The sequence below is a fragment of the Ctenocephalides felis genome, unplaced genomic scaffold (assembly GCF_003426905.1).
Source record: "Ctenocephalides felis isolate EL2017-DRISC unplaced genomic scaffold, ASM342690v1 CF-g0.4_SCAFFOLD_00008, whole genome shotgun sequence".
NCBI lineage: Eukaryota > Metazoa > Arthropoda > Insecta > Siphonaptera > Pulicidae > Ctenocephalides > Ctenocephalides felis.
This window is the reverse complement of record NW_020536162.1, coordinates 1-9,230: the sequence shown is the minus strand read 5'-3', so window position 1 is coordinate 9,230 and position 9,230 is coordinate 1. Positions and strand designations below refer to the sequence as shown.

General features: G+C 27.8%; 1 protein-coding gene and 1 pseudogene across 3 annotated transcripts; both read right to left on the bottom strand.

Moving 5' to 3' along the window:
- Positions 1 to 2,478: 2,478 nt before the first annotated feature.
- LOC113371325 (gamma-1-syntrophin-like) lies at positions 2,479 to 6,497 on the bottom strand. Of its 3 annotated transcripts, none has more exons than XM_026612657.1 (10): positions 6,463 to 6,497; positions 5,652 to 5,755; positions 5,449 to 5,589; positions 5,068 to 5,353; positions 4,777 to 4,917; positions 4,458 to 4,642; positions 4,229 to 4,387; positions 3,796 to 4,020; positions 3,513 to 3,713; positions 2,479 to 2,668 (listed from the first exon to the last, which is right to left on the bottom strand). In XM_026612657.1, exons 2-10 carry the CDS (start codon positions 5,718 to 5,720, stop codon positions 2,558 to 2,560), a joined length of 1,518 nt encoding a protein of 505 aa, XP_026468442.1. In that variant the 5' UTR covers positions 5,721 to 5,755; positions 6,463 to 6,497; the 3' UTR covers positions 2,479 to 2,557. The 3 variants fall into 3 exon arrangements, with proteins under 3 accessions (XP_026468442.1, XP_026467987.1, XP_026469102.1); XM_026612202.1 differs by lacking the exon at positions 6,463 to 6,497 and adding an exon at positions 5,893 to 6,015; XM_026613317.1 differs by lacking the exon at positions 6,463 to 6,497 and adding an exon at positions 5,825 to 5,979.
- Positions 6,498 to 7,330: 833 nt separating this feature from the next.
- On the bottom strand, positions 7,331 to 8,409 carry LOC113373657 (annotated as a pseudogene).
- Between the last annotated feature and the right edge of the window lie 821 nt (positions 8,410 to 9,230).

The following is a 9,230-nucleotide window of genomic DNA, read 5'->3' as shown; positions in this document are numbered from 1 at the left end:
ATAAAACTATTGTCAATGTCAACAATAATAAACATTTGCAACTAACCGCATGTTGCAATTAAAATTACAACACTTAATATAAAATATGATTACATTACATACAATTACGCTTGTAATATTTTCCTAAATTTTTACTTCAAATTTAAATTAATCTCTCTATATGATATAATGGAGCAGAAAAAAATAAGTGCAATATAAAAGATTATTATATCAGAGAATTAAATAAATTTGAAGAAAAAATTATTTTAAATAATCTGAAAATAGATATCTTAGGCCATGCTTTATAATCATGATGAGTTTTTGAAAAAAGTGGTTACAAGTCAAATGCAACATTTTGTATAAAATAATCACTTTTTAATCAATATTTATGCTATATACAGTTCCAATACCAACATTAACGTCAACTTCGCATTCATAATGCAAGGAAAGGAACTGATTTGCCTAAGAAAGCCTATCAGTGATTGACTTCAAATGAGAACTCATAATGCTTATTTCATATATTAATAAATTAATATATATATATATATATATATATATATATATATATATATATATAACTTGAAAACTTAATGCAATTGCCTTAATGTTAACCTGTCTATTATAAATAATAATTCTGATTATTTCATGATCTGCACTATCCTTATATTTGACCCTATTTTGTATGGCTCAATTAATCAAATTCAATTCAATTCAATAAATAATATTTTCGTCTGAATATTTAGTACTTAACAATGGCATGGGCACCACAAAATCATTGGATTTACTACCAAATATTAATTTGCTCTAATAAATCAACATGCTCTATGCCAATGCACAATTACATATAAATTATGCTTTATACATATTATTTTATCTAAACACTATATTAATTTATATATACTTAAATATAATATATGCACAATATTAAATCATTAACATTTTTAACTATAAATGAATACTGATATAAAACAGGAATGCATTACATCATCGGCTAGCAATCAAATTTCAAACACTTAAGATAAATTCATATAACACGCTCAAACATTATGAATATTATATAAAAACAAATAAAATTTACTAACACAAAATATAGTTAATGCTTCGATTGTATTAACAGAATTTAAAGATTTAATTTAAGAACTCCAGTAGATGCATAAAATTTCCTTATTTCAGTTATATAAAGATTCCTACAAAAAATAATACCGACAATTGAAATTTTAAATAATAATTTGAGTTACATGAAAATCGGCATACAAGTGACTATTATTTTGCTATTGTCTAATACTAATTTTTCATTACTTATTAAAATAAAAAATTGTTTATTTCTAAGTATTGCTAAACTAATTATAAAAACTAATTGCACACTAACACCTAAAGTTTAAATTCAAAACCTATTAAAAAAAAAACTCTATGATCTTATGCACCTAAAAACCTGTGAACTTTCCTATATTTCGCATTTTTTCAATATAAATTATTTTATCGTGTTTAATTAATAACGAGTATTTTGAACAAATAACAACGAAGCTAATGTATCATACAAAATATTGTATTGGAACAATTTACCTATTTCTAGAAACAAATTACTAATTCAAAGTATATATAGCACCCTTTAGAATAGTAAGAATCAGTACGATCAATACACAAATCTTTGGTACAAAATTAAATAATATATTTGAGATCTCATAACTCACAAACTCTTTAGTCGTACACATAAATCTTTGGTAGGAAATTAAATAATATATTTGAGATCTTTACATAATCATTTAGTTCATCTTTGGTATTAGCATTATAGCAATTGTGAACAACTTGAAATGTGCATCAAAAGCACTAATAAAATATTATAATATTATAATAATTTCCTTCACTAATAAACTGATTTATATTATAATAAGCGAGGTAATATATCCACTTGTTGAAAATAACATAAGATATGGTTAAATAAAACCATATAGCTAACCATTTTGCTAAAACTAAAACAGTAAGATATCTTACTGTATAATATATATTATACTGTATAATATATATTATATGCTTATTATAATAAAAGGTTTTTTAGTGAACATATTAATAAATTATTCCATAATATTTCAACTTTTTATTATTAACAGATAATATTAAATATCAAATTTAATTTTGGTAATATATTCAAAAATATGTACAATGTAAATTAATATCCTCTAATCATCCAAAATTTCTTTATAATTTTACAAGAATTCCTAATAAAAAGTGGTAAATTGAATAAACTATATAACTATAATTAGAAAAAAGTAAAACAAATTTGGAATAATTATTTGTCGTTCGCTCATAATATATTCATGATATATTTGGCAAAGATCAAATCCATTATAATTATATAAAAAGAAAAAGATATACTTAACACATTGTTAAATATTTTAATTTAAAAAATTGTAGCTACCATGAAATAATTTATGTTCAATGCTTACATAATTAGAAGATAACTGATAGCACCTAATAGTAATTACCTTTTAGATAGCGAGGAACATATTAACCCAATAACCTTTTGAATTTGAAACATTAAATTTAATATTTCAAGAATTGAAAGCTACCAGTATCCTGTTTAAGCTTGTTGAGTTGAACTTAAAAATTCTGGATCTACAAAAACCACTTTTGCTGTAAGGAATGCATGCATGCAATAAAGCAGACTTTGCAAAATTGAGCAATCCAATTCCTGCAAAAAATTAAGTAAATTAAGTAAATAGTTCTAAACGTATATTGATTATTTGTAATTTGGTGAGTTAATAATTAAAAAAGTAAGAATCAGAACAAAACAATGTTCACATAACACATAAATAATCTTCATCATAGCATTGATTTTCTTAACCAGAGTATCTTACATTTTGAAACTAATTTATTTAAAAGGAGATTTAGTGTAGGTAGTCCATTTTCATTATGCAATAAAGTGATTAACAATCTACTGACAGTAATTTGCTTTGTAATAATGAATATAAGATATTCCTCGACAAATTTTCAAACAGCATTAAATACTGAATGAAGACCCTTTTTCACTACTTTCCAAAACCCTATGTTTTACGATTTTACTCATTTTAAAAAAATCTTTGTGAATACAAACAACTATGTACACAAATCTATGAACACAAAACTGAAAATCACATTCATTTTTAAATGTTTGAACTATTGATAGCTTGATGTTACATTTTCTGCAAATTAGTGTAGTGTAGTGTTAATTTGTTTTTGTCTATAAATACCTATCTATAAGTCCAATGTCTTCACATTTTTTTTTTAAATCAATTATAAATAAACTTTCCAGAGCTGATTTCCTAATTGCTTTAGTTGTTTTTACTTGGTGTTACTTTCCGAATCAACATACTTATTATAATATAATAATATATATATAAAATACTTAATATATATATATATATATATATATATATATATATATATATAATATACCCATTATCAAATTTAACTTTGAAATAAATAAATAAATTTATCATGCTAATGTTTAAATAGTAAGAGCTTGCAACATGTAAAAAGAATAATAAAAATTAAACCTTTGTCTCAATGGTACGAGTATCACTGTCTTGGAAGTGAAGTTTTAGCCTTGTTTTTCCATCATCACTAGAACCCCTTAATTGTGAAAATTTATACTGCCATAATGTGACACCATCAGAATCACCCAATGAAAATCCATGATTCCAGTCCAAAGTCAAGCCACATGGCCGACCACAATGTGATACACCAAACGTTTTTTTCTATCATAAACAATTTATATATTACACAAATATACATAGTTTCTATTTAATAAAATACTATGTACGTGTGGAGATACATTACCCCTAATTTAATTACGCTTGTGACAATCGCTGCATGCCAAGCACTTTCTATCCTAAGAAGTTCTTGCCTGGTTTCCACACTCAAATACCTAGGTTCTAAGCCAGAACTGCGTAAGAGAAAACAATGCTGACGGGAGTCAACATTTTCAGAATCTTTGACAATACGAAACATTGTTTGGTAGACTTTAAATACCAAGGGGCACTTTGACAATCCAGCAACATTCAGCTAAAGTTTAAGAAATAAATTATTAAAATATAAAACTAAGAATAATAATGAACAAGTAACAAATCATTTTAGCTAATGTGTCTATTAATAAATAGGGTTGATATTAAAGCAATTTTGAAATTAAGTTAAATACATAAAATAATATTAGTGTAATAACTATGCAAACAGCATAAAATATTTTGATAAGAAAACAAACAAATTTACTAACTGGAGGTGAATCAAATAACATAACATCAGTTCCTTTTAATGTAAGAAATCTTGGCTTATAACTCTGCCATGGCTGATTGTTGTTCATAATTCCTTCATTAACCCAACCCATATATTCAATTCTCTCTCCTACTACAAAGTTGCGATTGTACAATTTCATCTACAAAAAAATAAGTAAAAGGTATACAACCTAATTATAATGGTTAAATTTTTATTAAATTCCAACTTACTTGTAAATGTGTTAACCCCACTATATTATCAGTAATATATTTTAACCATTGTGAGAGGATTGCTAGATCATCACAGTATATGACACCAGTAGTAGCTCCATTTAATCCACGAACTTCGAAAGCATTTGGTCTCAATTTATCAGTACCAAACATATATCTAGTCACATATGCCATCATTAAAGGAACTAAAATAAATAAATAGGATATGCATTAATACAATTCGTAAGTCACATTGCAATAAATAAAATTTTGTGGCAATAACATCATATATCTGTTATGCTTCAATACAAGGAAAGTAATACTTCAATATTTAATTTACCAGTAATGACATCAATCCATCTTTTTTCTGGCTCTGAAGTCATAGAAGTAGGTCGGCTTTCAGAAGCTGATTTCCACCCTTCATCAGCCTGTAGCTCTGCACAAGTTTCTGCATTATCAAGCTCAGGGCCTTCTTTGGACACTGAATAACAGATACATTAGTACTTATAGTCAAGTAAATTTTAATATAAAACTAATTATTAATAATAAAAACATGCTATTTCATTTAAATCACATTACAAAATATATAGTCAATATGTTCACAACCAAATTAAAATAATGGCAAACTCACACTGCTTTTGTAGAAAAGGCGTTGCTGCCCTATAATGTTTAACTGTCAGCACAACTAAATCTCCAGCATTCCTCAAAATATTTACTGCATCATCGTGGATACAGGCAGTAATATACTCTCCATTTACTTTAATAATTGCATCACCCACAAATAATTGTCCTGTTATATCCGCAGCTTGATCTTTATATATTCTAGATATTAGTATTGGAAGCTTATGTTCCGCACCTCCTTTAATACTCAGACCTAATCCGCCAACTTTCTGCCTTGTAATTTGCACCATTCGCTCCTAATTATGGTATTATGATAATGCAATAAGCAACAATGTAAATCAAATTTTATTAAATAATTATTAATTAAAATTAGTTATATACAAGAACTTACTCGAGTATGTGTAGGGCCAGCAGACTGATTGATAAATAATAGCTCTTCTTTTTGCAATGTGAGTACCTCCATGGACAACTGAATTCTAGCAGGCTGTGGTTCACTTTTACCATCACTCACAGTGACCATCCCAGAACGAACCTAAATTCAAATTAAAAATAAACAAAAATGCTCTAGAACATTATAAACTTGATTAATACTGCCTTAAGTTTCTGTTCCAAATCGATCTTTTCCTCTATAGGAGTAGTCATTTTCGTAGCGTTGATCTTCATTATTAACTCGACTAATTACTAAAACATTTCACCATCTAAAAATAATATTGAAATGCATATATAATCAAGCGATTAAATATTGATGAGAGCATTGCGCAAATTACGATAGAGAAATACTCCACCCTTAAAAAAACTTATTAAACAATAAATAATAAAATATCACAGCACGTACTTTATCTGCATATCACTGATTAATTAATTAATCTAAAAAATTCGAAACAATAGGTGTTTTGGGCATGTCAGATTGCTCTCGTAAGTTCACCATCTTTTATACATAACCAATGCAAGCGAAAAGACGCACGCAGCTCGACAATAACAAATGTATAAGAAAATGCCGACAGAAAATAAATCAACTGTGATGATTATTGAGCTTTCGTTATACTTTAACGAATATAAATATCATTTTTATTTATTAACTTTTGCGCGATTAGATAAACTAGTGGGGTGCATGGCATCGTGCCTTAACGCAAATTGCTGGAACTTCCCGTACCGTAATTAAAAATCTTGGTGTACACATTATTAAAATCTCTATAAAATATCTGATAATTTATTTGATGTACATATGTCCAATAAACATTTTTGACCGCCAAATGACATTTTTTTAACTTATTTTTATTGAGAGTCCATAACCGCTGGACCTGCCTTCCCAAAAATTTAATAAATTTTTCATCTTATCAATACAATTAAAATGTTTTTTGAATTATTAAAATCGGACCCTCCGTTCTCTTAAAAACTGAGTTACCGTTTTTGGCACTTTTTGCCCCGCATCTTAGGAACGGCTAGACCGGCCTTCGCCAAAAACTAATCAGCAAGTCTCCATATCAATACGAATCGAATGTTTTTATTATTCAAATATATAATATAAATGTTATTCAATTATTCAAATCGGTGTTTCCGAAATCGTCGACGAAAATTTGTATTGTAATTTGTATACGCGCACACACACACACATATACATCCATTTTTTCTAAGGTATGCCAAAATGTTCAGAAAACTCTGAAACGTAAAGATATAAAAAATTATTTTCGATTTTTTTCGATTACTATAACCTACCCTATGGGAAGTTAATTATTATTATAATTAATGTATAATGAATGATTATTTTTAAAATAGAACATTTTTATGGTGAACTGCTTCTGAATATGCTATAAGACTTTCTGCTTGTATTGAATGATATCAACTTATTATTATATATATTTATAACGGCGGTAATTAAAAAAAATTATTTCAATTACAAAAAATTATCAAAAATAATAAATAATATTTCGAAATACCATGAATTCATGTATGAGTTTGGAAATTTATTCATCATATATTAAACTAAATTATAATAAACAAATATGTTAAACATAATATCCCATTCATTAAAGACATACCACAGGACATTAATATATTAAATATGAAATTAGTAAACCAAGATGCATCTTGATGCATCATATTCATGAATATTATATACTGGGCGATTTAAAAAATTGTTGATGACATATAATTATTTATGCAATGCAAATACAATCAATGGAATTGCTAATATTATTAAGTATAGAAATATAACAAAAAATATTTTAATGTTTTATTTAATATATAACAATAAGTATTTCTATACAAACTAACATAATGAAATTGAATATATTTGGAGAATGGCTATATACTACACTTGAACATCTGAATTAAGCTTTTTACATGCCCTATGGTCGAAACTCAAAATATCTGGATGATCAAGAGCAAGGGCATTATAAACATTGATTATGCGAACAAATTCCTCATTACTAATTTGAAATGGTCTTATCGTAGGATCCATATCAGCCAGTAGTAAAACTTGTTGTGTTAGTGTCTCTCGCTTTTCTTCTGGAAACAATGTCTCTAAGCCTCTGACAAAGTATTTTTGTCTCATATTAAATATGTTACGCAATACTTTTTCTACAACTTTAAAGGGTACATCAGTTTTCGGTGTTTTCCAAGGTGTGATATGAACAACACCAACATCTACTTGAGGTTTAGGCACAAAAGTGGATCCTGGTATAGTAAATTGTGTTTGACATCACAGTATATTTGGCAAATTACAGATAATCTGCAACGTTGATTGGACATGATAGGAGCGACAATTCTCTCTGCTACTTCTTTTTGAAAAGTCAGAGTCATTGTAGCCCTACCATTTTGCCAAATACTTTCACGTCTAGATATAGCTTCCAGCCATTGGATTAAAAGAATTGTGGATATGCTGAAAGGCAAATTACCTATTATGTTAATCGGTGGTGAATGAGACATCCAATCACAAGATGGTACACCTGGAAAAGCTTCTGCTAATTGATATTTTAAGATATCATCTATTACAATATCCATTCGGCTTGAATTGTGACATGCCTCGGCTAAAAGTTGTAAGGTAGGCATAAAACGCTTATCTTTCTCAACAACTACAAGGTGCTGAGGACCTTTGCGTATTATGGATCTTGTAATACCTCCGGGACCAGGTCCAACTTCACAAACATAATGCCCTTCAATATTTCCAGCAGCCCTCACGATTTTATCTGTTAATCTTTCATCCATAAGAAAATTTTGAGACATCTGTTTCAGAGCTCTGAGTTTATAAAGTTTCACAAGGTCTCTTATCGTGGGTAAAGGAGGTAAACGTAACTTGCAAGCTAATTGTTGTGCTATCATTGTGGATTAATAATTAACTGGAATAAGAAATACTAAAACAATCAATCTGAAATTTTCGCTGGCTCATTGAAATCGTCTAAAAACTTTTCTTGTTTCACTGAGAGGATTGTATAAAAATAAATACCAAAAACACTTCCCGCTAATAATCCTCCTGTAATTAAATTAGATCTACGTAATTTTTTCAATTTTTCGACTCTAGCTATATTTTCCTTTTCAATAAATTTCATGAAATCTTGCTCAATTTGTGTCAGCTTACGATTTTCTCCTGTTATTGTCAATTTCTGGTTTCCTTTCTCTGCCATTTTATATATATTAAATAATCAAAGGGGTTGATTACCCTATTTTTCATTCAATTTCAAGATAATATATTATAACCATACTTTTGTTTTACAAGTTTATACAATCAATTGAGATTGGAGACCAACCTACTGATTTTATTATTCCTATCTTTGATGCTACGAGCTACGCCGTCATACAATGAAAATAGGAACTTATTCGGAATTAAATATATTAGTGTGGATCTTAGATGAATCATTTCATTACTGTGTTGTTTTAACAAATTATGATGATTCATAAAGGTATTATAATGTATATATTAAAATAATATGGATTAGTATTGCTTTTCTAACTCATTAAAATTTTTTCAATGATGATCAGTACAAAATCAAATCATGGACTTTTCAATCATTGTGCCAGATGTCTCTAAGTATTTCCATGCTACAAATCTTTAAGGGGGTCTTCCTATGTGACGGCCTGTTTTTAGGGATATTTTAGGATTTTTTTCTACGACCAGTAAATATTTAGAGCTTCAAGTTTTTTATCATTTATTAACACATATTTGAGACAGTATAA